Source organism: Helianthus annuus, chromosome 3 (assembly GCF_002127325.2).
Source record: "Helianthus annuus cultivar XRQ/B chromosome 3, HanXRQr2.0-SUNRISE, whole genome shotgun sequence".
NCBI lineage: Eukaryota > Viridiplantae > Streptophyta > Magnoliopsida > Asterales > Asteraceae > Helianthus > Helianthus annuus.
The window spans coordinates 41,581,067-41,608,836 of NC_035435.2; the positions used below are offsets into that span (position 1 = coordinate 41,581,067).

Consider the following 27,770-nt stretch of genomic DNA (forward strand, 5'->3'; position numbering starts at 1 on the left):
TCACTGGATTTTCGAGACTGTTTTATGGGTGTACAGAGGGTATCTCGGGGGTAGGGGTTGGATGTTATAGTGAAAGGGGAGTGTTGGTGGGGTGATTGTTATCATCGGAGGAGAAAATCGAGGGGAGGAGGTCCTCATCTGCCGACGTGAACAAAGGTGAAGTAGGGTTTTGGTTTGTTATGTTGTGATGATGAAAGACATAGGATGTTACGTATACTCAATTATGAAACCAAAATCTAACAAGTGGGCCGATCCTAAACACATTAAATGTTAACACAACTGGGCCAGGTTTGATCAAGGCCCACTCAAGATAGGTTGGGCTCGGTTCATGTAATCTTATAGACACAATCAAGGTAAGGTTATATATAACACACCACATATACATGCATATCACAGTTTCCATAATGAGTCTTGTTATATTTATATACATTAAACCCCTAGACTACCAAATGTATCCAATTTGTTCAACAAGTTATTATTATTGTTATATTTATATAACATAAACATAACTCCCATTTAAGAGAAAAATTAGCGCGGACGAGTATTGAGTTTAACTGGACTAGATAAAATAATAATAAAAAGGAAACAGTGGTAATCTGAAAGTGCGGGTTGTCACATTCTCCTCATGTTACTGGAATTTCGTCCTCGAAATTTAAGCTAAGATATACGATTCGTTACACGTAAATACACGTAGTTTCACACAAGTTCACGAAACGAATCATGCAAAGCACCTAGCACATGAAGTCACGTATCAAACAAGGTCACATAGCATGTAAAGTCATGTTGCATGTAAATTCATGTAATTCTCATAACATGAAAATTTTGACATAGTTTATTCTTATTTCACATAGCATGGAATATTATATAAGTTATATCTATTTTGCTCACGAACGTTGTGTCGCGATTGTATGTGAAAAATTTTGGGACACCTGATTTATCTGAATTTGAGCACAACGCCTAAGGGAATATATATGTTAACGAAGTTAACCGGGTTTGTGTTCACCCTGTGAAGGTCGGGTGTTACAAAAGGGGGAGTTGATGAATCAAGATGTGAAGGAGAGTCTATGATTCAGAATTGTCAAAGATTTTCGAAGACTCAGAGTTAAAGAAGATTAGCTACGAGATTGACTGCAACAATATCTAGGGGGGGGGTCTGTGAATGCACTATATCTATCGCTTCCATCAATCACGTGTTTTAGTGTAAAATGTTTCGAGTTGTAGCGAATAGATATGACAAGACTAGATATTGAAGTGTATGCGTGTATTAGAGTGTGATGCAGGTTCGCACGAACCCACGCAAATGCAGATCCGCACGAATCAGCGCTTGATTAGGGTTTGTTTGGTTTGCCCATGTCGATCCGCAACAAGTAGATCCGTGCGAACCTGCGCAGATCCGTGAATACATGTTGGTGTGGATCTAGGAGTACTACTATAGGTGTCTTGGGTCTTGTTCATTTGTAGCTTGGAGGACTTGAGTGGGGAAACTCTGTCCAAGTGATTTCACGGTTTTGTACTTATAAATTATCAATCGAAATCATTTTAATTACTTGTTCTTGTTCAAGTCACTCTCGTATTTGGATTCCGCACAAGATACGAGATCATAGCAATCAGTTGTACATTCAAGAAGATCGTGATCGATCCAAACACATTCCTACACTATTGACCTCCATTCTTCATACAAAATCCTTTATATAGGTTTGCCCTATAGGCTTAGGCTCCCCAATGGATTTAATCACCATTAGGGCCCTTATTACAATCTAGAGCTAAAACATTTTAATAAACCAAAAAGTAACCTATTGAGTTAACTGTCAAAAGCGTATCGACAAAATAAAAAAAAAAACCTTATTTTCACCTTGTTTATACAGCATTCTTTTTCCTTCCTCAATATTCACATCAATGAACAATATCGAACTTTGTTTCGCGATTATGGCTTCAAGTTCCAACGTTGCTTCCTCTGCCATCCACCGCTAGCCTTCATTGCTTTTCATCGATTTTTATTTGTATTTGTGAACACGTTCATTTCCTTATTGTACAAAAACGAACATAAAATCTAGATTGGTAAGTGTTCATTAATCGTTCGTGAACACATTTGTTTCCTTAATGAAAAACATGAACAAGGCATTGTCCGTGTCCGTTCAGTTCATTTACAGCCCTATTTATGGTTAATCCCTTAATCAACAAGTTAATTTAATAAAGTATGCTATTCAAATAAAAAAAACAAGTTAATTAATGAGCCGACTAATCAATCTACGGTCTGCTGCCCAAATGATTACCTTCTCCCCTCTTGGGAATCTGGACCAAAGGCTTAGACCATTGGGTATGGGGGATGATAGTCTCCAAAGGACTATCCTCCACATAAGCGCCACGTAGGCAAAGGAGAAGGACCCTCCCCTTGGAGACTATCCAATGGTGTGGGGATGCTCCTCCTTCATTTTTTTTATTATTATTATTTATTTGATTTAATTAATTAATGAAAACAAAGTAAATAAAAATAAAAAAGTTACATTTAAATAAAACCTAAAAAAACAACCTAAAGTTACATTAAATAAAAAAAAACACACCTAAAAAAAACCTAAAGTTACATTTAAATTAAAAAAAAACACACACTTAAAAATAACCTAAAGTTACATTTAAATTAAAACTAGACTCCCCCACTCCATTTTTTCCTAATTTTGTCCTTCATCATTTGTAAAATGGGACGGTCTTCCGGTGGATAGGAGCTAAGGTCGGTGGTCATTATTTTCCATTCCTCTAACTCCTGCGCTTCTTGTTGCTTTTTTAGCTTCTCCTCGGCTAGTTTTTTTTTTTAATATTTACCTTCTCGGTTTGCCTGTCGTTAAAGATTTCCTTGAATGATTTTAACTCTACCATAACACCTTCCAACCTCGAACCACCACCACTTCCTGATGCGGCTTGTTTCCTTTTTTCAGCCGCTATTTTTTTACTTTTGTCCCTTCCTGGGGGACGTTCTCCATCTTCAATCGGCTCCTCCTCATAGTCGGGCTCGTCGTTGATATTTATTTGGCAACGACCGGTTGAGCCTCCAACGCTATAACTTCCTGACTCGGAAGATTTAGACCGTTTCGTTGCTCGTTTCGCTTGTGCAACCTCATTTTGACATCCCTTCCATTTTGGGTGATCCTTTACAACTAGCCAAGCACGGACATGTGGGAAAGGAGCTTTGCTCTCATTTTCGTATAAACGCACCGCTTCATTGAAAACATTTTCGTGGTTCCACCCACTCGGTTTGTTGGCGCGCGTTGTGTTATAAAACCCACAAAAGCGGTTGATCAACGTATTCATCTTGCGCCACTTCGAGCTGATAGAATCAATGGTTCTGTACTCGCCTTGTTCCATAAGCCCGTGGAATATATCAAGGGTTTCTTGCCAAAACGAATCGCTTAGTTGATTGTTACCTACAAGTTAGTAACAACAATAATAATATTTTGTAAGAAAAATATAGTGTACAAATAAATATTTAACAAACAACAATAAAAGTATACAAATAATATTTAATAACAATAATAATATAAGAATAATAATATTTTATCGACTATAGGAGACGTTGAAGAGTTAATATATGCTTTCGCCAACGCCTCTTCCTCAATTTTTGTCCATTGTTGCATTTGTTTGCCCGGTGCATCTTCCTTTTTACCCTTTCCCTTTTTATTTTTCTTTTTTGAAGGTTTAGGTTGTGTTTTTGGCACAACCTCTATCTCATCATCTTGTTCCTCGATTTGTGTTTGAGGTGCTTGTGGCATGTTGGGTTGTTGCATTTGATATGGGTTGAACGACATGTTGGGTTGTTGCATTTGATATGGGTTGAACGGCATGTTGGGTTGCATTTGCATTGGGTTGAACGGGTATTGGTTGAAAGCGTTTGGCATTTGTTGGTAACCCGCAAAAGCGTTGTCCATTACGGGTGTGTAGCCGGATGACAAAACGGGTGTGAACTTGAGTTGGGATTATTTGGGTTGTAGGGATCCATAATTTTTTTAAAGGTTGGGAGAGGTTTTTTTTTATAAAAATGAGAGAAAAGTGGGAGTAGTTTGGTAAAAAAAATGGGGTGAAAAGGGGTTGAATTTATAGTGGTGGGGTAATTTTTTTTTTTAAATGTTGCAAGTTACCGTTTCAAGGGCCCACCCCATTCAAAAAGCCGGCCCGTCTCCAACGTCCAAATTCGGACGGAAAAGCCATGCCGGGCCCAAAGGGGCAGTGTTTGACGAAGCTAAAGGGGTGGGACGGCCCACTGCCGTTCCCCACACCCAAACGTCCAAATTAGGAACCCAACATTTTCTTGCTTTCAATCTTTTAATACTAGAAAGATGCATCATTTGATCAAAACAATTATAGTTTTGATAATATTTTTGTAAAGCACAACCTAAAAAAATTAGAAAACTATACGAGCATGAAAGTTTGAGAAAGGCTATAATTAAAAAATGACAAAGGCGTACGTATCAATGAGAAAGGCTATAATTAAAAACTCAACTCATGTTTTTCATTATAAATAACTTTGGATTCTATAAAAAAAAAAAAAAAAAAAAAAAAAAAAAAAAAAACAACCCATCAGATTGTGACCCCTTGACCCCCTCTTGGTTCCATCATTTGCTATAAGAGGGTACAAAAGAGGACAACATATCAAATGATAAGTCATGAAAAGAACTTGTATGTACAAGACATTGCTATTTAGTATTTACGATTTAAAACAAATATTAAGTACAATGAAATGTTTTATTTATTTATTTATTTTTGCTCTAAGAGGGTACAAAAGAGGACAACATATTTTTATATGATAAGTCATGAAAAGAACTTGTATGTACAAGACATTGCTATTTAGTATTTAAGAAATAAAACAAATATCAAGTACAATGGAAATGGTTTTTGGTGATTAACTAGCTGGCTAATTCTATCTCCGATGTTGCATTCGACTTCTCTTCGCTTTCAACTGATGATTCTTCGTAATCAAATGGATTCGAAGGTGCATTGATATCCTTTTCTCCCTCTAACATCTTTACCACATTACTCATACTTGGTCTTTTATTTGGATCATGGTGAACACACAAAAAAACCACCATTAACATTCTTTCTGCTTCTTGTATGTTTTCCCCATCAATACCACATTCCAAAAACAACTTTGAAAGTTTACCCTTTTGATATAATTTCCATGTCCAAGTCACAAGAATTTCTTTGCCATCAATGCTTTCGTTCGGGTTAAAGTTTCTCCTCCTCCCAATAATCTCGAGTAACAACAACCCAAAACTGTAAACATCACACTTGTTGGTCACACGAGTTAACTTGTCATAACACTCGGGAGCAACATATCCCGGTGTCCCAACATGTGCAGTCATGCATGCTTGACTACTTTCACCATTGCTTTCTTTGTTACAAAGCCTAGCTAGCCCGAAATCTGCAACTTTCGGGTTTAGATTAGAATCTAGCAATACATTGCCTGGCTTTATGTCATAGTGGATTATTTTTTGTTCACAGTCTTCATGTAGATACGCCAATCCTTTTGCTATCCCAATCGCAATTTGGGACAGCTTTTGCCACGGAACCAGCTTGTTCCTATCAAACAGTAGTTTATCAAGAGATCCATTCTCCATATACTCGTAAACAAGTGCGCGCATTGTTGGATCAAAACAAAAGCCATATAATCTTACTAGATTTGCATGATGTGTTCTTCCCAAAGTTCCTACCTCAGCCATAAACTGTTCTTGGATTTTCTTGTCAGAGTGTTTATCTTTAAGCACTTTGACTGCTATAGTAACTCCATTCGGAAACATGCCTTTGTAGACATTACCATAGCCGCCTGCGCCCAAGAAAGACGATAGATTATGGGTGAGTTCGTTGATATCTTGACGCGAGAACCTTATGGGCCTTTCTCTAGCTACATCCTTGAGAAATCTCTCCATGGTGTCCTCTAGGATCTGTGAGAATGAAACCACTGGTTGAACTGGTGGCATGTTCACAGCAATATGTTGATCAGAAATAGGGGAAACCGTGTTCGTGTTCGTGTTGGTGTTGGTGGTGAGCAAAGGTGGATAAGTTGTTATAAGTGTTTGTTCTTTCTTCATCATCCATCTGAGTACAACCACTGTGATGGTGATTGAGCAAACAATGATTGTCGCTGAAGCTGAAAACATATATATTTAAAGAATCAATATGGTGGTTGTGTAACTGAACAAATGAAGGCTTGTTCTTGTTCATTAGACTGATGAAAAGAACGAATTTAACACGAACACTTAGATGAACGGATTTTTATGTTCATGTTCGTTCCTTAAAAAAATTAATGCATTCATGTTTGTTTATGTTTATTTGTTTAATCGAACATAAATGAGCAAAATGAACGACACAACAAGTTTATACGTTTTTATATTACTCAAGGGTTGGTTCTAAAATTTGATTGGAGTGAATTTAGGGATGTAAACCAGCCAAGCCAAGCCAGAGCTCGTCTCGTTTAACACTTTAACTTACGAGAGCTCGAGTCTGACTGTTTTCGAGTTTTATTTTAAAGCTTAGGCTCGGCTCCTTTATTATATATTAATTAATTTATAAACATTTTTTTATTATTTTTAATATGTATTTGTTGTTAATCTATCTATATATATATATATATATATATATATATATATAGGTAGAGGATCATGTACATTAATCCAAAAGTGTGAGAAGTGTACTATAACACTATATATAACACCATATAAACACCGTATAACAATATGTAACACCATATAAGACCATATAACACTATGTAACACTATATTATAATATATAACAAATATAACATTATAGTTTGTCTGATATCATATCTATGATAAATGTACAGTGTTATATATTGGTATATAGTGTCATATAGTGTTACATAGTGTTATATGGTGTTACATAGTATTATACGGTGTTTATATGGTGTTATATAGTGTTATAATACACTTATCACACTTCTGAATTAATGTACACTATCCATACCATATATATATAGGACAAAGATTAGAAACCACCCTTTATTGCGAGAACCCAAGAACCAATGTGAACACAACCAAAAATGTCTAAAAATAGCTAAAAAACACACAAATTTTTTTTTTTAATATTTTAAAAAAAAATTCGCTACTTTTAGTAGCAAAAAAAACAAATTTTTTTTTGCTACTAAAAGTAGCGATTTTAAAATAAAAAATATTAAAAAAATTAGATTTTTTTTTTATTTTTTAAGGTTTTTTGAGGGTTTAGTTTTTAGCATTTTAGCTTGTGGGGGAGGGGGGTTTAGGTTTTTTTTTTTTTTTGTGGGGGGTTAGGTTTTTTTTAGGTTTTTTGGGGGTTTTAATTTTTAGCATTTAGCTTGGGGTGGGGGGGTTAGGTTTTTTTTTTGGGGGGGGGGGGGGGGGGGGTTAGGTTTTTTTAGCTATTTTAGGTTGTGTTCACATTGGTTCTCGCGGTTCTCGCAATAAGGGTGGTTCTCGCATGAACCTTACCCTATATATATATATATATATATATGGGGAGGTTCATTTGAGAAAAAAATTAAATTGAGAAGAAAAAGAATAAAGGGTACAATTGTAAAACATTAAATAGTTTTTCTCTCATCTCATTTATTATTATTTTTGACTAATTAATTAGTCATAAAGAGTATCATCCTACACACTAAAAATTTTGCCTAGACACATCAAAATTTATCCTACACGTTTTTGAAATTTATCCTACACATACTGAAATTTATCCTACACAACTCGTAATTCATCCTACACACCTCATAATTTATCCTACACTTTAAATTAATTTTTTTCTTCTTTGAAAACATATATATTTTTTTAATAAGTTACAAATTTAATTTAGTGAGCTATTAAAAAGGAAGACTAAGAATTAATGATCTATCTAATTTTACCAATATACCCTTACACCCATATTAAATACAAAAATTAAATGAAGTAAAATGAAGCATTATTATTGGTTGAAGTTTGTTCTTTTTTATTCTTACAAAAACATTCTTCTCATTTGAACCCTCCACTATATATATATATGTAGTGTGAGGTTCATTGGGGAACACTAAAAAAGTGGGGAACCGACTCAAACGAACTCCAATTGGACTCATTCCAGCGGCGTTGAAACTGGCTCGTCGAACCCTAACTAGGATCTCTTAACCCTAAACCCGAAATCATAACGCCTAAACCCTAAATATATTAGGGTTTGGCTTTTAGGGTTTAGCTTTAGGGTTTACTTTAGGGTTTAGCTTTAGGGTTTAGGGTTTAACTTTAGGGTTAGCCTTTAGGGTTTAGTTTTTAGGGTTTATAGTTTAAATTTTACGGTTTAGCTTAGGTTTTAGCCTTATTTTTTAGCTTTAGGGTTTAGAGTTTAGGAGTTAGGATTTAGGGTTAAGAGATCTTAGTTAGGGTTCGACGAGCCGGTTCCAACGCCGCTGGAATGAGTCCAATCGGAGTTCGTTTGAGTCGGTTCCCCGTCGTTCCCCACTTTTTTAGTGTTCCCCAATGAACCTTCCCTTATATATAGGGAGGGGCTCATGCGAGAACCACTCTTATTGTGAGAACCTTGAGAACCAATGTGAACACAACCTAAAATAGCTAAAAAACCTAAAAAAAAACTAACCCCCACCCCCTACCCAAAAAACCTAAACCCCCCACCCCCCCCCCCCCAAAAAAAAACCTAACCCCCCCCCCCCCACCCCCAAGCTAAAATGCTAAAAACTAAACCCCCAAAAAACCTAAAAAAATCTAAAAAAAAAAAATTTAATATTTTTTATGCTCAAATCGCTACTTTTAGTGGCCAAAAAAAATTTTTTTTTTTTTAAAAAAAAAATTAAATTTTTTTTTTTTGGCTTCGAAAAGTAGCGATTTTTATATAAAAATTTTTTGTGTGATTTTTAGCTATTTTTAGGCATTTTTTGTGTGTTCACATTGGTTCTCGCGGTTCTCACAATAAGAGGTGGTTCTCGCATGATCTTCTCCCTATATATATATATATATATATATATATATAGGATTAGGTTCAAACGTGAACAATTTCTCCAGCGTGAACTAATCTTGGCCGTTAATTTATATGATCTTAAGATTTAAATGAGTGGCATGATGGTAATTATTTGGTTAATTTTTTTAATTTAATTAAATACAAAAGGGTATAACTGTAATTACGCAATCAAAATAATTCAAAAAAAGAAACCTAAATTCTTTCCATTATATTAAATACGTACCAAAACCAATGCTATTACTATATCTAATCATTACTTGAATTCATCTATTTTAAGCACAGTTTTATAAGAAAATATTTTATTCTATATTGAGACAAAGTAATAACTTGTTGAAGCTTGTGATGAAAACCTATCGATCTAGACCCCTGGCACTGGCAGTGCGGCGTCGCCACCAACCACGGTTACGGCACCACCGCCACCGAGCTCGCCGGAATCGTACCAGAAAGATACAATAAGATTGAATTTTGTGCCGGAATCGGTGGTGCTGTGATTGTGATGGATGACGACAGGGGTGAAGTGGCTCGCGGCGGAGAGGAGTGCCGACAGCGGCGGCGAGGTTTTAGGGTATCGACGAACTCTCACAACCCGTGATAACACCAGATCTGTAAGTTTTCAACTCATTTTTTCGTTTCGAAACCATTCCGGATGGTGTTCTTCGCAGATCCATTTAAACCGATTTCCAGAAATTTCTTAAGCGATTCAATTTTGACTAATTCGTTTGCCCCAATTTTCATCTTCAAAACTTCAAAGTTTGAATTTCGTGCTTTTGTTGACTTGTCTGTATAATTTTTCTTCGTTAGGGTCATGATTGATAATGCTGGATGTGCAGACGCAACACGTATCATGGTAATTTTCTATATATTTTTTTAAAGTTAATTTATGTATATTATATAAATTTATATTTATAAAATTAATAATTAATTAATTTTTTTTTATTTCAGATTGACAGTGCAAGAAACGATGGAATTCTTCTTGAGGCTGTTCCAGTTCTTACAGATCTTAACCTTTCAATTAAAAAAGGTTATGTTTCCTCAGATGGAAGATGGAACATGGATGGTAATTATTATTAATATTATTATTTTTTTTTAAATTTAGATTTTATTTATTTATTTTTGTTAATAAAAAAGACATAATCATGCTGTTAGATTTACCTGTTTGCAAAGACATAATCAACTTTTTTTAAGGCGCTGTACACATGTGTATTCTGAGTTTGCTCTGTTTTTAAAGCGTTGTACACATGTGTATTCTGGTTTTGCTATGTTTTTAATGCGATGTACACATGTGTATAGCGTTTGTTTTTGTGATATCTCATATTTTTTTGTGTATTGAATGTGTAAAGTTGTTGATGTACACTTGTGAATTATGCAACGTACTAATTGCTGAGTTTTTTGTGTTAAACGAGGAAAGTGGAGATGAAAGGTCGATAAGGATGATTCACGTATGAGGTCGATAAGGATGATTCACGTATGTTTGTTTGCTTGGTCGATAAGGATGATTCAGCATACAACGCGGCGAATAGTTGTAAAAGACTATGTCTTTTTTTATTTTTCCGATTATGTTGCGTTTATTGTTTTCACGAAACTTGAACTTGTAATTGTATGTTTTTTTTTTTTTTTTGTTTGGCAAACATTATGGAAATTGTTATTTGCTTAATATAAAATAGGTTTACAAGTTTTGTTTATATGTATGTATTATGTAGCTAATTACACATATGTACCATGCTGAGTACACATGTGTACTGTTCAATTCATATCAAAGTACACATGTGTATACCGTTGAAATATGAAGGTTACGTGAATCTTAAAAATCATAATCCGAATTCTGGTGGTGAAATCTAAAAAAATAAAAATGAAATAAAAGATAATGTGGATAATGAATTTAAAATAGGAAAGATGTAACTTAATTCAATTATTAAAATAATGATTTAAATCTAATTTTTTATATAATTACAATCATACCCTTAACAACTAAAAAGGAAATCAATGGTCCAGATTAGTTCACGCAGTTCACGCATGGGATTAGGTTCACGCTGGAACCCTACCCTATATATATATATATATATATATATATATATATATAACATAATGCATATAAATTTGTTATTTTTATCATAGCTTTTATATATAATAATAATTTTTATTATATAAGCATATATTAAATAAAAATTGTACAAATAATCAGCTGATTTTTAAACTCGAACTCGTTTAAACTTGGTTTGATTCGAGCTTTTAGTGAACCGGTCTCGGGTAGATCACAAGCGGCTTAGCGTTACACTCACAGGAGTTATGGTCTATGCATCATGGACTAATTATTATATATATCAAATGACAACACCACTTTGCTACAGTGGTGTTGTCTTTTTCTTTTTCCTTTTATTTTTTTTAATCTTTTGTTTTTTCTTTCTTTCTTTTGTTTTTATGGTTTTTTTTTTGTTTTACTTTTACCCTTTAATTTTCAGCATTGACTCTTACAACTTGTTAACTTTCTAAATACTTTTTAATCGAGTTTTACGTCTTTATTTTTATTTACGTGTCGATATAAACTTAAGTTGATTTACATTTCGATATGATTTTTTTGTGTTTATTTACGATTTTGCCCCCAATATAAAATTCGTTTTAATATTTTTTTACAAGACTATGGTAGTGTTTTGTTTTAATTGGTTGGCTCGATTTAATTTTTGTTCGTCATGCCAAGCGGTAGTTTTTCCATCGTTTTAGTTTTTTTTAGCAAAAGTATGGTAGTATTTTGTTTTACTTTGTTTAGTCAATGTAATTTTTTTTGAGATCGTGTTATGAGTAGTATGTACAAGTAACTAAAATACAGACGTACATACTATGAAAAAGAAATATTCGGCTTAATGCCCCGCAACGCGGACGGGCAAAACCTAGTTAGTATTACTAGTAACTAGAAACATTCACGTTCAATTCTTCATCCTTATCTTCATTCTTACAATTTAACTAAAATTTTTTTTTTTTTAAATGTGAATGCTTTTCTAAGATTATGGGGTGTGGAGGGGCTTGGGTTGGGGGTATTGCTTGACACGTGACGAGGGTGGGATCCACAAGGTCATACTCAAAAACTAAGGGTGTGATGTGGCGTGGCTTAGCTTGGCGTAGCCAGCCATGTGGATTTTTTTTTTTGGCAACGACTACCCTAACGGCTAGATCGAACCAGCCTACGTAGCACGGATACGGGTACGGGACTGGGGTATGGGGACGATACGAGTACGGGGAACAGCAAAACTAAAAAATACAAGATACGGGTACGGGAAAAAATAATATTAAAAAATAAAAATATATTAAACAAAGTCCCAAAAATAAAAATATATTAAACAAAGTCCCAAAAATAAAAATATATTAAACAAAGTCCAAAAATTTATTACACTCCAAAAACACTACATCAACCATAGTTAATTAATTATCAATAATCAAAACTTTTTCAAATTCCGGTTCATCTAGCGAAAGATTGACAACCTCCAAAAACCCAACATCTTCGATGAATAATGAATACTTGAATAGAGATGATGATCAGACTTGTTGTACGTGAATGTTTAGAATAGCATAGATATTTATAAAAGGCCGATGTAGCATATATAATTATAAAAGACTGACTTACGTATTTGGAAGTTAAAAGGTTAAAACCCTAAATATTTTAGGAAACGTCCCCGATACTCTTTTTGGAAGTACCCAATATTGGGTACGGTTTTATAGAAGTTCCCAATATCCGGGTACGTTTGGGAAGCGTCCCCGAGCCTTCCCCTACGCGTTTCCGTCCCTGGAACGAGTACTCGATGCAATATGTCGTCCCCGTGCTTCATAGGAACCAGCCAACCAAAGCCAACCATTTCACCCAGCCCCCCGCCGGGGTGGAGCAGCCGGCGTTGAACCAAAACCGCCGCCCCAACCCACGCCCCGCACCCCACAATCTAATGAATAAGCTTATATGGATATGTAAACGAACAAACATAAACTAACGTTAGAGAACTTAAATAAATAAACATAAACACAAGTTTGTGATATTGATTGAACATAACATGTATTCATCATATTCGTTTGTTTTGATTAAATAAATAAAAAAAAATGTTTATGTTCTTTCGTTTATTATATAAACAAACTTCCTGCTGAATTGTGATTCGTTTGTAGATCAATAAAATCAATAGAAGTTTGATACTTACTCCATTTAGTTGATGAATCACCTATATCAGCCATCTTATCAAACATATCGCCAAATTTACTGAAAAATTCATCCTCACTACTTTTCATAGGAACATCATTAAAGAACCCATCTGGAAACCTGTACATTGGAGATGTCATTATGGTAGAACAAAAGATTAATGATCGTTTGAAAGATATGATGTTGTAAAATTTTAATGAAATTTTTAACGCGTTTTGTTTCATTTCAACCTAGATGGCAATTTCCTCGAAAGTGTGAGTAGTCTTCGTGTTTATTAAATAAATGAGCATGAAGTCTTCGATATTACTTGATGAATTTGATGTCTTTGTTTTATTTGATGAATTTTCATCATGCATGATACACGATCAATTTGGTCCCCACAAGTGTCATATCATCATTCATCACACACCTACTACCAACTAGAGATGGACATATTGTTTTTTTTATACCCGGAACAGGTTCCTAATCGAACCCGGTTCTTATATGAGTGTGGGTGGAACCGGTTCTTGTAGGAACCGGTTTCAGTTCCTACCCGGTTTTAGATCATTAATACTGGAACCGACGATTCCGGGTAGGGCTGTAACCGGTTCCATTGGGTAAGTCAATAAAAACGGTTCGAGAGATTTAAAAATGCAAGTTTTTATTGATTTTTAAAGTGAAAATCACAAACCTCCATGGATTCCGGCGACAAGTTTAGCCGGAATTTTTCACCGGAGTAGTACATTTTTGTGTTTGAATTTCATTGGCTGACACGGTGTTAGAGCAGTCTTGTCATTCTGTCTTGTTCGGTTTTGTCTCATACGAATTTGTCTCATTCCGCTTGTTCACATCGATAGTGAAAGGCTTTTCATAATTTTTCTTTCATCGATAGTCTTTGAAAGGCCGGTGGTATCAAAGCTCAACAATAAGTCCACATCAACACTGTGTAGGAACTGGGTTGGATTTGGTTACGGAAGAACCGGTTCCGGGTACGAACCAATTTTTTTTATAAAATGTGAAACCGGGTAAGAACCTACGGGTTTTCTAGAACCCGGAACCAGTTCTTTAATAAAGCGGGTAGGAACTGGAACCGGTTCCAGGTCGGGTCTACCGGGTCGGGTTTGGAACCGGTTATATGCCCATCTCTACTACCAACATGTAATAATCGAATTTTATGGGCTTGCTTGTTCAATAAGGTGTGAGGTCTTAAGAGTTGATAAATCCTATTGCAACTTGGGCCAGGGGTGATATTTCCGGATCCAGAGTCCAGACTGACACGATTCTAGTCAGGAAAATGATCAAAAGAATTTAGAAGATTTTTTTTTAGAAGTATGCGTCTATAAGTTTAACCTGGTAACTGATTTTAGGATATGTTGAAAATATTATTATTCGGAGCCGGGGGTCTCACTTGAAGCAATGGCGGATCTAGAAAAAAACGTGAAAGGGTAACGTGACAAAAAAAGGGGCAACGAAATTGAAAAAACGTCAATTTTTTTCAAAACTTACACTACTGCCGCTACCCCTATTCAAAGGCTATATAAGCAGCCTCTCTATTCCTACGGGGTAGAGGTAAGTCTGTCTACATCAGTCTGTCTACATCTTACTCTCCTCAAACTCTATCGTAGCTTTGCTATTTGTGGGATATACTATAAGACCATGTGTAGTGGTAATGCCCCTACCCGAGGGCGTTTTGCGCCATGTGGAAGCCCAGTCAGCAATAGGGCATTATTGGGCGTTTTCTAAATTGGGTGTAGTAGTGGGGATGTGGGCATTGTGGGGCATTATGTTTGTAATAAAATTAAATAAAAAAGAACATCAAAAAATCTTATTGGACAAACAAAAGGAAGATAAAGGTGATTGGACAAAAGCAATGAAGTTGGGCGTGGAAAAAAGCACGCCAAAAGCAATTTGGGCAAAAAAACACCCCAGGGTGCAGAAAGGGCGTTGTGGGGCTTTTTTAGGGGAAAAACGTCCAAAAAACCCCACTACAGTGGTCTACGTATGATGATAATCATCAAGATTAAAATATTATTATTCGGTTTACGACCCACTTGACCATTTGCAACTTTTAACTTTGCCCTTTTTTTTTTAATTTTAGTAAATACCTTTTAAGCTAAACTATATAGAGCAATTAAATACAGACAAGTTAGTTATCAGTGGCGGACCTTGTTGCTTGAGGTGGGTGGTCGCATTCCTTTAAAAAAATTATTTGTAGTGATATGTGCATTTTAAAATCTTGAGCACCCCTAAAAATTTTGCAGTCGCTCCCGTTAAGCTTTCGAATCAGAAAGAATGAAGAAAATGGCATAGCCGGAGCTTTTTCCTGCAGCGGAAATGGCATAGCCGGAGCTTTTTCCGGCAGCGGGCGGCAACAAGCTTTCAGAAAATGTGAAGGTATTCCAACCTTCAAGTCCGTTTATTTGCCTTAAGGGAGAAACTGAGGGGGTGTTTGTTTTTTGTGAAAAGCTCTTCTTGACCTCTTATGTCTGCCCCACGCAGACCACGCGCAGACGTTTGAGTCTGCAGTGTGTTTGTTTTCTCGAAAGTTGGGCCAATAATTCTCAAACAAGTTTGTGTGGGCCGTGAGAAAGTCTTTGGGCTCCTATAAATCGTATTTCGGCCAGTGTGATGTTTATGTTATATTTGTATTGCTGGGTCCGGGTTGAGTCAACAATGTCAAGAACCGGGTAGAGTATAAACCGGTTCCGGGTACGTTCGGGTACTCAACCGGGTTTTGGCCGGGTCGGCTCTGGGTTTTGAATGGGTAGAGGTGGAACTCCGGTGGTTCCAGGTCGGGTCAAGTCCGGTTTCTTTTTCTACACCTGGGTCTGGAATCGGTATGTACCCGTAGGACTAGTGGTGAAGGTTATATCAACCCATTTTGGTCACACCCCCTTCTAACCCAACCCATTATGACCCGAACCAACAAGTATACTATGCGCAATTTGCCAAATATAAATTGAAACAAGTCCCAAAGGTATCAAAGAACATGTCATATGGTCAAACTTGATTGTAAGCATCCTAATTATTCCTCTAAAACTCTTGAATTATAAAAACATTCAAACAGTAAATGTCAGACCCAAAAATGCACATAAACAAAACACACAGACACACACATAATAAATAATATAGTTATGCTTAAAGTAAGTCACCATGTCTTGTCAAAAACTTACCCATAAGGTCCTTCCACAGCCAAAGAATGGTTATGGCTTCCTGGGAACATAGTAGAGCCGAATACAGCTTTCAGTACACAAGGTTAAGAACAAATTTGTCGTTTCGTATATACAAGCAACACAGAACCTTAAACCACAACATTACATGGTCGTCATACATTATGAAAAACAAGACCTAAGTATATCATACCCTAACCCAATCTGTCAATTACTGCTTACCAAAAAACCTGAGACTCAACCAAACTCGGTACACACCAACCGTTTTCTTCACAAATCGGACAAAAATCGCACCTCTTGGAGATCTCCACACACACGTCATGCTTCTCGTGCATAAAATGCGTTGACCGGAGCAGCAACCACACATGTTGACTTTTTTTTTACAAACGTTTAGATAACAGAACTCGCTAAAGATAGCTCGTGAAGCTCACTTAGCATCCATTCCTCACCGGTTTGACCGCCAAGAACGATGGCTCGTGTCCCACCAACAACACATGTACTATGACCCCACGCGAACCGCGGGGGCCGCCCGGGTACGTTTAATATCCGCCAGGTGGGTTTTTCCTCCGTGGGGTCGAGAATATAGAGCTGGGAGGCTGAGTGAAGACCCGCTACCGACCCACCGAAGACTAGTATTCTGCCGCCAGGGAGACTCACGGCGACATGATCAAGGCGCGGTGGTGGACCTATGCCGCCAGGATTACCAGCACCCGGCATCCCACTTCCGGTCACGGATCTCCAACATGGTTCGTCCTCGCTTAAATCCATGGTGAAAACATCACTAGACCGGAACCTGAGGGGCCCGCTTTTAGCGAGACCACCGAACATTAATATTTTCCGACCACCGTACACTGATAAAGTGTGTCCAAGACGAGAAGGTGGGGTCCATGTAGCGGGTATCTCTCTCCAAATCGGTTTCTCCATCGATAGATCGAGTAAAAAAGTGTCGCTTAAAAGCACACCCGAATCCGCACACCCACCCGAGACGATTAACTTTGTCCCGTCAAGGGTGCACGAACTATGCCATGATCGTGGTAGTGGAGGGGCTAAACCAGAAATTTCACGCCACGTAGGATGCTTAGCGTCTAAATCCAACAGAAAGACATCATTAAGCAACCCTTGGGTCCCACAGCCACCAAACACTACCAAATTAGAACCGTTCACACACGAAAGTGTGTGACCCCAACGTCCAGGTGGCGGTGAGCCGACTTTCACATGCTGCCACTCCGGTTTACTCGAATTTAAATCCAGTACAAAGGTATCGTTCATCGGTTGCATATTAACACCCTCACCACCGAACAGAACCACCCGGTTCCCAACCGCACAAGCACTGAAATTACATCGTGACGGCTCCACCGCACCACCGACTGTAACCTTCCGCCATGCAGCGGCTTCGAGCGTAGTAAGCTCCCGAGCTAACCTCCCCCACCCTAACCGTTTAGCACCGGGAACCGTTTCCAAAACGCGAGTGGTTTCACTACCCCACGCGTTCTGACACACCATTCTCCATAAGTCCTCGTTTTTCACCATCTCATAAAACCGCCTGCAAACAGAACCGACAGACGCAATATCTCTCGGAGTCAACCGTGAAAGAATCTTTAAACAAATCACTTCATCACTTAACTGTAAAATCCTGCAGAGTCCACGGGAAGGGTTGCGGGTCCCGTCTGGAGTTAGCCGGAACGAAAGAAGACTGGACCGAAACGGGTCAGATGACTTAACGGTTCCTTTGGTTGTGGACCCTGGAAGTGGGCCCAGATCAAGATCGACTTCGGTGAAGAACTGGATACCGATGATATGGGTTATTACATCGTCATCACCGTATATAGGCGTCATACGCAGTCTGTTCATTAATGGAGTTCCGTCTTTCGTGAAATTTAGTAATTCTCCTTTGAATTCAACCCCGTCTTCGAGACATCTCCTGATTTCGGAGACTACGGTTGAGTCTACAAGGGGATGTCGTCTTTTTGCGTATGGACCTCTGCATTGCAAGAACCGACTGAAAAAAAATACAAATACGTAAATTAGAACAGAAGAAAACAAGTGTAGTCACTTGTAGACAGTGCAACAGTAATGTAACATTTAAATCATATAACACTTCAAGCACAAAAAAACCCTCGTATGTACATATATGATATACTTACAATCTCTAAAAGATCCTTTCCAAAGATAACGATCGGTCATAATGCATGTATTTAAATTTTAGACTACATAAAACAGTAGGGGCACCACTTTCGTACCCGAGGCGCACAGTATTTATCTATGTATTTTGTATATTTTTCATATGTTTCTATCATCATGTACCCAAAAATTATATATAAATAAGCTTTAAATATGATTTAGTATATAAATAAGTAAATAACCAATATGTACAACATAAAGAAGCAAAAAAACTCTATAATATACTAAATGTACAACTAACCAAGCACAAAAAACTCTATAATATTCTCAATGTGCAACAAATGAAACTCAAGAAACAAGAAAATAGAAAAAATTTAGGGTTAAATTTGACCAAAACTGTAATATTAAGAACTTCTTTTAAAAAAGCTTGAGGCACTCCGAGACGTTTTGGTTCCAAAAGCTGGTGCGAGAGGTGAGAGCTTCACATATGCAAGGTGCTCAAATAATAGAAAAAGAGTAAAATGCCAAAATGGTCCCTGTGATTTGGGCAGTTTTGCCAGTATAGTCCAAAGGTTTCATTTTTCACATGTGGGTCCAAAAAGGTTTCACCATTGCCATTTTGGTCCGGCTGACTTAACCCCATCCATGCTCCTCAGTTAGTCAAGGTGTATTTTTGTCATTTCCCCTAAAATTTTAATTTAACCTTTTATTTCATTATTATCTCTATATACATATATTATATACACTGAGATTTTCGGCCATGTGATTTTCAAAACCAAAATTCAAAGCACCCACCACCACCACCATCTTATTCGAAACCAAAATTGAAGGCAATCAATGCATACATAAACAACCATTCAAGTTCTAGTAAAATAAAATTGACAGAAGATCAATTTAACACTACCACCAGTACCACAGATCTGAACAGCAGTGGCGGTAGATCTAGACAGAGGTGGTGTAACCAAGTTCAGATTGTAACCTGTAACGCAGTGGCGCCGGAGATGGTGACTCTTCATTCTCCAACGACAGGAAACCTGTAATGCCGACGATTCTCGGGGTCCAAGTTCAGATAGTAACCAATTTATTTTAGTGTTTTTTTATTAAGATATATGATGTTTTGGATTTGAAGTTACTTATAATAACAGTAGTTTATTAACCGACTTAGGATGTTTTGGGTTAAGGGATACGATGTTAGATTAGTAATTTGTTCTGATGAATTTTCTGGAAAAATTAACACCAAGTTCTTGTGCATTCAAGATCCTAAAGGCTTTATCAAAACCGGAGAAATCCGTGGCCGATTTGGAATCCGTCGGAGTTCAAAGGGCCCGGTCTTCGTGTCTGTTGGCCAGTTGCAACAGAGGAGTATATTAACCAGCAATTTTTTGGGGAGACAAAGTTTAAAAAGCCATTTAAAGCATGTCGTTAGATTTGATTGATGATGATTTTCGCTTAGATCTTTGAGTTCTACAATATAAGTTGGAATACCTTCTTTATGATGTGTTTTGTTGCCACTATACTCTGTTAAGCTCATGGATGGTAATCTTTTGCTTGTTGCCGGAGTTAGAATCGCCGGCACTGACAGTTGAATCGCTGAATAACAAAGGACGTGGTTCATCAGGTTCATAATCTTAAAAAGCTATTTTTGGTATTATACATGGGTTTAATGAAATAAAAGGTTTAATTAAATTAAAATTTTAGAAGAAATGACAAAAATACCCCTTGACTAACTGAGGAGCATGGATGGGGTTAAGTCAGTCGAACCAAAATGGCAATGGTGAAACCTTTTTGGACCCACAGGCGAAAAATGAAACCTTTGGAGTTTGGACTATACTGGCAAAACTGCCCAAACCACAGGGACCATTTTGGCATTTTACTCTAAACAAAATTATAAAAAATATTTATACATGTCAATATGAAATATTTTACTTATTAATCAATCATAAACACAAAACATGATTCTAAAACACACTTAACACTTAAAAAGCATAGTGAAAACACACTTGAGACTCTTCAAAAACATAAAAAAATACTCTCTAGTCAATCAATAAAACATAACAGAAGAGCATATTACAAGTTTAAAACGTTATAATCAGATTTATAGAGGTCAGGGCCCAGCAGTCAAATCAGGTCTATATTGGATTTATTTTGGACCAGCGGACTTTAACTTGGGCTCTAAAAAGAGAAAGTTCCTCTTTATACATCGATTCTAAATCCTAAGAAAAAGAATGTTGCCTCTGTTCATCCCGACTCTACATCGCTTCTGTTATCAGGTCCTTCAAGCATCGATTCTTCATAAAAGTATGTTCTAATCGATTATATAAATTTATATGAACCCTATGTTGTCAAAAGCGTTAGGCGCACTTAAGGCGCAAAGGTCTCGCCTGGAGCCTAGGAGCAAGGCGCAAAAAAAAGCGAGAGCTTTTTTAAGTAAGGCGCTGTAGTAAAAAAAAAGAAATTATATATAATAAGTGTAAAATTAATAGTTAATTAATTTTACACTATTATACAAATATAATGTAAAAAACATAACATCCTTTTAGAATGTGTACAACAATAATTAATGTTTATAAAAACATCTAAGTATTTGTAATAAACTAAAACAATAAAGTGGAAACCAATTTAAGATCTTTAGTTGAGCCACCCATCTATTCTACAAATTAGGTTAGTTATTTAAAACAAAGACTGGCCATTATAATCTACACATAATCTACAAAAGGCAGCCCATCAATTTTATTGAATCAGGGTTTCCCATCAAAAAGAGCAGCCGACACCAGTCCACCAGATTGCTGGTCGGCGGTCGGCCACAATGCTCCAGGGTTTAACCAGGGATTCTCCCCATCTGTGGAGTCTTTAAGAAGTTGCTAAACCAGGTTCCTAACTATCTACCCTCTCTAAATTAACGTTTCAGGTCGTCCCTTCTTGTTTTAGGCTCTTTTTTTTGGTTTAGGTCGCTTTTTTGCGCCTACACCCAGCTACAGGCGAGCGCCTGAGTGCGTTTTTTAAAAAAAGACACAGATTTGTGCCTAGCTTTCCACCAGGCGGTTTAGTTGCGCCTCGCTGCGCCTGAGCGCCTAGACGCGCGCCTAGCTCGCTTTTGACACATAGTATGAACCTATGGTTCAATCGTTCTTCAGTCTAAACATATTTTCTAGACCAAAGAAAAAAGAATGTTGCCTCTGTTCATCCCGACTCTGCATCGCTTCTGTTATCAGGTCCTTCAAGCATCGATTCTTCATAAAGGTATGTTCTAATCGATTATATGAACCTATGGTTCAATCGTTCTTCAGTCTAAACATATTTTCTAGTCCTTCAATCGTTCTTCAAGCCTGATTTTGAACGGAGCACTTCTTGTAGCGCTGCTAGCTCCTTCAACTTCAAGCGCCACCCATAGTTATCGATAGCGAATAACGACAAATAGCGACGAGGTACCTATATGCTACGTAGCGATAGCGACGAAATAGCGCCCGCTATTTCGTGTTTAGCGATAAGGTAGTTAAAAATTTAAGAAATAAAAAATAGCTATTTATAATTTTTTTATATATATAATGTTAATTTTATACTTTTTATGAATAAATTTTGAAGTTTAAGGACCAAATGTAAACTAGTGATGATAGAGGGAGTTAAATGTTAAAATACTCAAACTAGTTTTACACTTTTATGTAAATTTTTACAAGTTTTAGGGACTATATGTTAACTAGTGAAAAGATAGAGACGTTAAAGGTTTAAATCCAAAAAGTTATTTAACCCTAAAAAGCTAAAACACATAAACACGCAGCCGCTCTTTTCTCTTCTTCTTCCTCCTGACTTCCGGCAGGTTTCCTGCAGAAATTACAGCACCGGAGCCTGAATTCGTCGTCGGAATCTCGTTATAATCACGCTATGGAGTCGCTAAGTAACATATTGCAAGATATGGTCGATTCGCTACGAAGCGCGCGATAGCGAACGCTATCTTCGCTACCGATAAGTATGGCACCACCTCACAGCGTTCTTGTAGGCCAGCGATTTTCCCCCAAAAAAGCGTATTTACAAACACCTCTAGCCTAAGGCGTGCTTTTTTAAACTAAAATTAAAAATGAACTTGGTTTTAAAAAGCAAGAGGCGCACAAAAGCGCCGAGGTCTAAAATCGAGGCGCGAAGCACAAAAGCGGCAGGATTTTCGTACCCGAGGCACAAGCTAATTATATATATTTTTTATATATCCCATAGGTTGTTAGCTTTACCTACCCAAAATATGGCTATAAGGAAGGTTTTGTATGATTTTAGCTGCCCGTAAAAGCCAAAAAAACCCAAGGTACAACAGTTAAATGCATAAAAACGCCTCGGGTACGAGAGGCGCCCACCTCAGGCCAAAAAGCCCAGAAAATCCAAAAAAAAAGCGTTTGGCTCTTCTTGTAACTACTCTAGGCGCTGAGCGAAAAAGCCCCAAGGTGTGTGCCTTGTTGCGCCTCGCGCTTAAGCGCCCTGCGCGCCTCAGGTGTGCTTTTCAAAACCAAGAGCATGAAATATAAATCTAAATCAAGGGCTAAGAAATCAGTCTTGTAACTTTTAAAGATCACACATATACAACACAGCAATATTTTAAAAAAGGAAATAAGTAAATAAGATACAATAGAAGGAAACCAGGATTTCCCTTACAGCATTATGACTCCTTTTCATTTGTCAACTAGTCCAAGCGTTATTCCAAGTTTCTAATGTCAAGATTTCACATGATGGACATTTTTTTCTTAAAAATCTAGGCAAGCGTAGTCGTAGAGATGAAAACAGAAGTTCAATTCATTTTTTATTTTTTTTAACATATAAATATAGAGGTAACGCCGGGAACAAATACCCAATGCGGATACTGCATCATTCCCTACCTGACACAACTTTTAGTTTATTGAACCTGGGCAATACAAATTCCAAAGTCTAGTCCTCTGTAAAATCGTAAAACTCAATAAAGTTTGGAAGTTTGGCAGTACAAATATAGATACTGCCTCATCCCTACATACATATTTTTTAGCTTAGTGAACTTTTGTCACGTTCCAAAGTCTAGCACTAAATCAAAACTTGTAAAACTAAATAAAAAAAAAGTTCAGAATTTGAGAAAAAGATGGGAGCTTGAGATGTGAACCATGCCAATCTACCATGTTTAAGGTTAGTAACCTATGTTGTCAAAGACGCAAGGCGCGGGCGAGGCGCATCGGCCTCGCCCGGAGCCTAGGCATAAGGCGCAAAAAAAGCGTGGGCTTTTTTAAGAAAAGCGCACATAGAGAAAAAAATATAAAAAATACGTTATGCTTTGAAAATAAATAATATTCCACATATAAAATTAAAAAAACTATTATATATGCCATTTATGATCATGTAGCTAATAGTCGGTTTCATTTTTTTCAGTTTTCCTGCTTATCCACTGCGCCTTAGCACCGTTTTTGCGCCTAGGCGCGCGCCTTTTTGCGCCTCAGCAGCGTTTTTTTCAAAAAAACCCATTTTTGCGCCTAGGCTACCACCAGGCGCTATAGGTGCGCCTCGCTGCGCCCGGGCGCCTAGGCGCGCGCTTTTTGCGCTTTTGACAACATAGTTAGTAACAATGCCAATCTTTTCACAGTATCAAGTTTTCTAATTATATTTAACTATCAAATAGATCTTCCAACACTAAAAGAGCAAAAGTGGCAGACCTCAATGTATATTGAATACTATCAGAACAATTAACCTACTATTTTCCGAAAAACTATAGCCTAAAAGAACAAGTTGGGTGTCCTATTTCTTCTTAGGCTACTAGCATATGGTGTATGTAAGGCTTAAAATAAGTAATCACAGGTCGCTGGTTCACAGTATCTATGTCAGTATAATAGCATGAAGTAGTTTCACAGCAATCCAATCCTTGACCAGTTGGTACAAGCTAGCATACTAAGCATCAACTACGGTTAAAAAACTGCTGTTAATGAACCAAACATGCATCATTATTTTAAAAGAAAGCAGGAAGCAAACAGAAAAGTGTAGAACTAGACAAAAATAACCTAGAAAACTAACTTTTACGTTACTCCTATGCATCAGTAATACAGTACAGTAAAAAAATCACCATACAACATATAGAAGACCAAAAAAATTGAAAAATCATTCCTATTGACCTGTTATCTACATTTAGGATAAAGGGATATACCCTATTCATTTCTTAATTCCCTTAAAAACATTCTTTGGCGTTGGCAATAAACAGTAAGCAATAAGGAAGCCCAGTTTAAAAGTTGCATCTATGCGCTTACAAACTACAAAGATATTGTTCCGTTTAAAGCACAAAACTGCAACTTTAGCCATCCATAAAAAGCTAGAACTTATAATTGTTATGTTTTGATGATATCCTCTTTTCTTTACTCTAAAAGACTAAAACATCCTATTGCCCCTAATCATAACTACCCAAATGTTGACAATGAAACCGAACCGATATAACCCACCTGTACCAAAAACCGGTGGTTTTTAAAGTTCGTTGTGGTTAACGGGTTTCCATACCCACCAAAACCAACCGATTGTATGTATTTTTTTAATATTATAGAATATGTGTAACTTTTTAATGCTATGTAATATATACTGATACATACAAACTTGTAAGACCGTGGGGTATGGTGGGGCTTGGGTTGGGGCTTGGGTTGGGCATTTGGTGACACGTGTAAAGGGAGCCAGCCCACTGCCAGGTTACGTGTCCGCGGGGTATGGCGGGGCGTGGGTTGGGTGCACCGCGTGGCAGAAAAGTTTTTTAAAAAAAAATACAAAAAATTTATAAAAAATCACACAACATTTATAAAAAAACCTACAACTTCATTAAAATTTTAAAAATTACATAATCCTAAAAATTACATAATTTCTAAAAATTACAAAATAAAAAAACCTAGAGCGTTAAAAAAATTTCAAAAAGGTCGATCTTGTTGAACGCCTTGTTTTCCTTGCCTCGAAACTCTATGTTCGCCACCGCCACCCGGTCCTCGTGGCTTAACTCGCCACCGGGAACATGGTTTTAAAAAACGCTTGAGGCGTGCGCCTCAAGGCGCGCCTCGAGGCGAAACGGCCATAAAACGAGCCTGAGGCGCGCCTCATGGGGTTTTTACTGCATATGCGCCTCAGAGGGGCTGAGGCGCTAAGAAAGGCTGCGCCTCAGGTGCGCCTCATAGGATTTTCATAGTTGTTTTTGATGTTTTTGACTTTGTGTGTCAATTTCAAGCATTTCATGTCTTTTTTATGTATGTTTTTAATGGTTTTAATGAATCTGATGATGAAATTAGTTAGTATTATTATTTTTATAATATATATAATTTTTATATTTATTTATTAATACCACCTCGGCCTTACGCCTCGTTTCGCCTCGAGGCTTACGCTTCGTGAGGCGAAGGGAAAACGCCTCGAAACTCGTTTACGTTCTTTTAAACCTTGACCGGGAACGGCTTCGTAGTAAGCCTTGAAACGCTCGAGCCTGGGCCGTAGCTCGCGCCATTTATGTTGGCACGCGTTGAGGTTGTGGCGGTCGTTACTGACGTTATGTCGGTAGGCCGCGAATGCTTCCGCCCAATATTTTGTTTGGCCCGGTGGCCGCCCCTTCATAGCGTCGACGACGCTAGTGACGAGTGCCATTTCTTCTTCACGGGTCCAGGATGCCATAGTGGTGTTGGGTTCGTGGGATGGGGGGGACCAGCGGGGTAGCGGGTTCAAGACAGTGGGTTCGTGGGGTGGGGTTTTGGTTCGTGGGATGGGGGGACCAGTGGGGTTGGGGTTACAATATATAGGCCTTTGGGGGACCCGGGTGGCGGTTAGAGAAGATGGGGGGATGGGGGGACCGTTTGAATTTTAAATTTCAAAATTTAAACAACCGCCTGATGTTGCGGGTGAGCCAATGAGATTCAGCCACCTCGCTTGGCCATACCGCCCCACGCCCGGCTTGAAAGCCAAGCCCCAAGGGGCCACGCCACAACCCAAGCCCACCCGGGGTGGTGGCTTGGGCGTTTTACCCCAACCCACGCCCCAACCCAAGCCCCATAACCCACGGCCTAATAACAATATATTCCATGGTCAAAACATTTCAAGTCCAAAGTTTCTAGATCAAGTAATACCTAAACATATTGTTTTGAGCTACTTTTAGCTAGGCCGAAGTTCACGGTTAACCGACCCATAACCTTCAAAACCGCTTAACTGACCGACGCACACCCCTACTTTCAGGCACTCTGGCGCATTTTTCAGGCCAAGTTCCCACAAAATTCCGGACGAAAATCATCTGAACAGGTCTGAAACAATTATTTCAAACCTAAACAAGCCTGAAATCAACTTAATACAACCTAAACTAGCCCTAAAAAAAGCCTAAAACATGTATAAACCCCTAAAAATCGCACTTTTATACTATTTGTGGCGCCTTAAACAACTATGGCCAATAGGTACACTCCACTACTTCACCCTTATATCAATCTCAACACAAGCATTCCAGCTAACACCTAAACTGAATAATAACAACATATTATCCAAATAAAACACAAACTCACCAATTACGACCAAGCACTTCTTCAGCACGATACCCAGTAATAATCTCGAACACCGAATTAACATAAATAATGGGATGATCAGGCTCCAAAGCATCTGAAACAACAAATCCACAAGGCGCCGGTTGCAGCAGACTATCAACGGGGAACGGCAGCGGGCCTCCATCGTTCAACAAGAACCCTTCCTCGTCTCCGCTTAGATCAGAATTGCTACTATCCCACTCCATATAACAACTGCACAAACACCGATTAACTATCGGTTCACCCCATCGAAAATGGTCAAATTGGACGGTGAAAAGTGGGGGAGAGTGTTGGATTGATGAGGTGGTTGATTATTGGATGAAATTGCGACGGAAAGTTGGGGAATTTGGTCGGAATTGAGAAGGGGGAAGGAGAATTAGGGTTTTGGTTTTGGGGGATTTGGGATATGAGTGGTGTGGACGGAAGGAATTTGGGGTTGTCGAGCTATAGGTGTCAAGAACCAATTCAGTTGTACTAGTTGCACCCACCTTCACATGGGGTTGTTAGGTATTAAGAACCAACTAGTCAATAGCCCCCGTGCCCCCGTGTTGCGGGATGTGGTGTAAAATCATTACAGAGAGGCGACATAAAACAACGATAAGTAGCAATTGAACGATGATCAACATAATATAAAAATAAGAATTCTAACACTAAGTGGCTCACGTAATGTGACACATAGACGAAGTAGAATTTATACGACACATATTAGAAAATCGAGGGGGTAAAAAAAACCTGACGGATTAAATGTGACCACTAAACACCGTACTAAGTAGCCACTGGACGACGATCATATCCGAGAAAAAGCCTAAAGAAAAACTAATAGAAAAACTTAACTCATTT

At 37.7% G+C, this 27,770-nt stretch overlaps 3 protein-coding genes across 4 annotated transcripts; all 3 read right to left on the bottom strand.

Annotated features, from left to right (window-relative positions):
* Window positions 1-1,728: 1,728 nt before the first annotated feature.
* On the bottom strand, window positions 1,729-3,917 carry LOC110867067 (glutathione S-transferase T3-like). Its single transcript, XM_022116207.1, has 4 exons — window positions 3,521-3,917; window positions 2,818-3,416; window positions 1,853-1,967; window positions 1,729-1,763 (listed from the first exon to the last, which is right to left on the bottom strand). Exons 1-4 carry the CDS (start codon window positions 3,915-3,917, stop codon window positions 1,729-1,731), a joined length of 1,146 nt encoding a protein of 381 aa, XP_021971899.1.
* An 846-nt stretch (window positions 3,918-4,763) lies between these two features.
* LOC110868909 (rust resistance kinase Lr10) lies at window positions 4,764-13,371 on the bottom strand. The gene is made up of 2 exons (XM_022118176.2): window positions 13,149-13,371; window positions 4,764-6,133 (listed from the first exon to the last, which is right to left on the bottom strand). The coding sequence occupies exons 1-2, from the start codon at window positions 13,369-13,371 to the stop codon at window positions 4,893-4,895; spliced, it is 1,464 nt and encodes a 487-aa protein (XP_021973868.2). The 3' UTR covers window positions 4,764-4,892.
* A 2,866-nt stretch (window positions 13,372-16,237) lies between these two features.
* LOC110868908 (adagio protein 1) lies at window positions 16,238-27,426 on the bottom strand. Of its 2 annotated transcripts, XM_022118173.2 has the most exons (4): window positions 26,913-27,422; window positions 19,903-20,007; window positions 19,397-19,451; window positions 16,238-18,295 (listed from the first exon to the last, which is right to left on the bottom strand). In XM_022118173.2, exons 1-4 carry the CDS (start codon window positions 27,073-27,075, stop codon window positions 16,687-16,689), a joined length of 1,932 nt encoding a protein of 643 aa, XP_021973865.1. In that variant the 5' UTR covers window positions 27,076-27,422; the 3' UTR covers window positions 16,238-16,686. The 2 variants fall into 2 exon arrangements, with proteins under 2 accessions (XP_021973865.1, XP_021973866.1); XM_022118174.2 differs by lacking the exons at window positions 19,397-19,451; window positions 19,903-20,007 and having other exon boundaries at window positions 26,913-27,426.
* Window positions 27,427-27,770: the final 344 nt, after the last annotated feature.

What these genes read in the sequence shown, in the direction of transcription:
- LOC110867067 (XM_022116207.1), bottom strand. Translation starts at nt 3,917, where the DNA reads ATGGACAACGCTTTTGCGGGTTACCAACAAATGCCAAACGCTTTCAAC. An exon ending in ATTATTCTTATATTATTATT is followed by an intron (nt 3,417 to 3,520) that starts GTTATTAAATAT and finishes ACTAACTTGTAG; the next exon opens with GTAACAATCAACTAAGCGAT. An exon ending in AAGAATGCTGTATAAACAAG is followed by an intron (nt 1,764 to 1,852) that starts GTGAAAATAAGG and finishes AAAATGTTTTAG; the next exon opens with CTCTAGATTGTAATAAGGGC.
- LOC110868909 (XM_022118176.2), bottom strand. Translation starts at nt 13,371, where the DNA reads ATGAAACAAAACGCGTTAAAAATTTCATTAAAATTTTACAACATCATA. An exon ending in TGATTCATCAACTAAATGGA is followed by an intron (nt 6,134 to 13,148) that starts GTAAGTATCAAA and finishes ATATGTTTTCAG; the next exon opens with CTTCAGCGACAATCATTGTT.
- LOC110868908 (XM_022118173.2), bottom strand. Translation starts at nt 27,075, where the DNA reads ATGGAGGCCCGCTGCCGTTCCCCGTTGATAGTCTGCTGCAACCGGCGC. An exon ending in CAAAACACATCATAAAGAAG is followed by an intron (nt 19,452 to 19,902) that starts GTATTCCAACTT and finishes TCGGCATTACAG; the next exon opens with GTTTCCTGTCGTTGGAGAAT. An exon ending in CCGGCGCCACTGCGTTACAG is followed by an intron (nt 18,296 to 19,396) that starts GTTACAATCTGA and finishes ATTTTTTTTCAG; the next exon opens with TCGGTTCTTGCAATGCAGAG.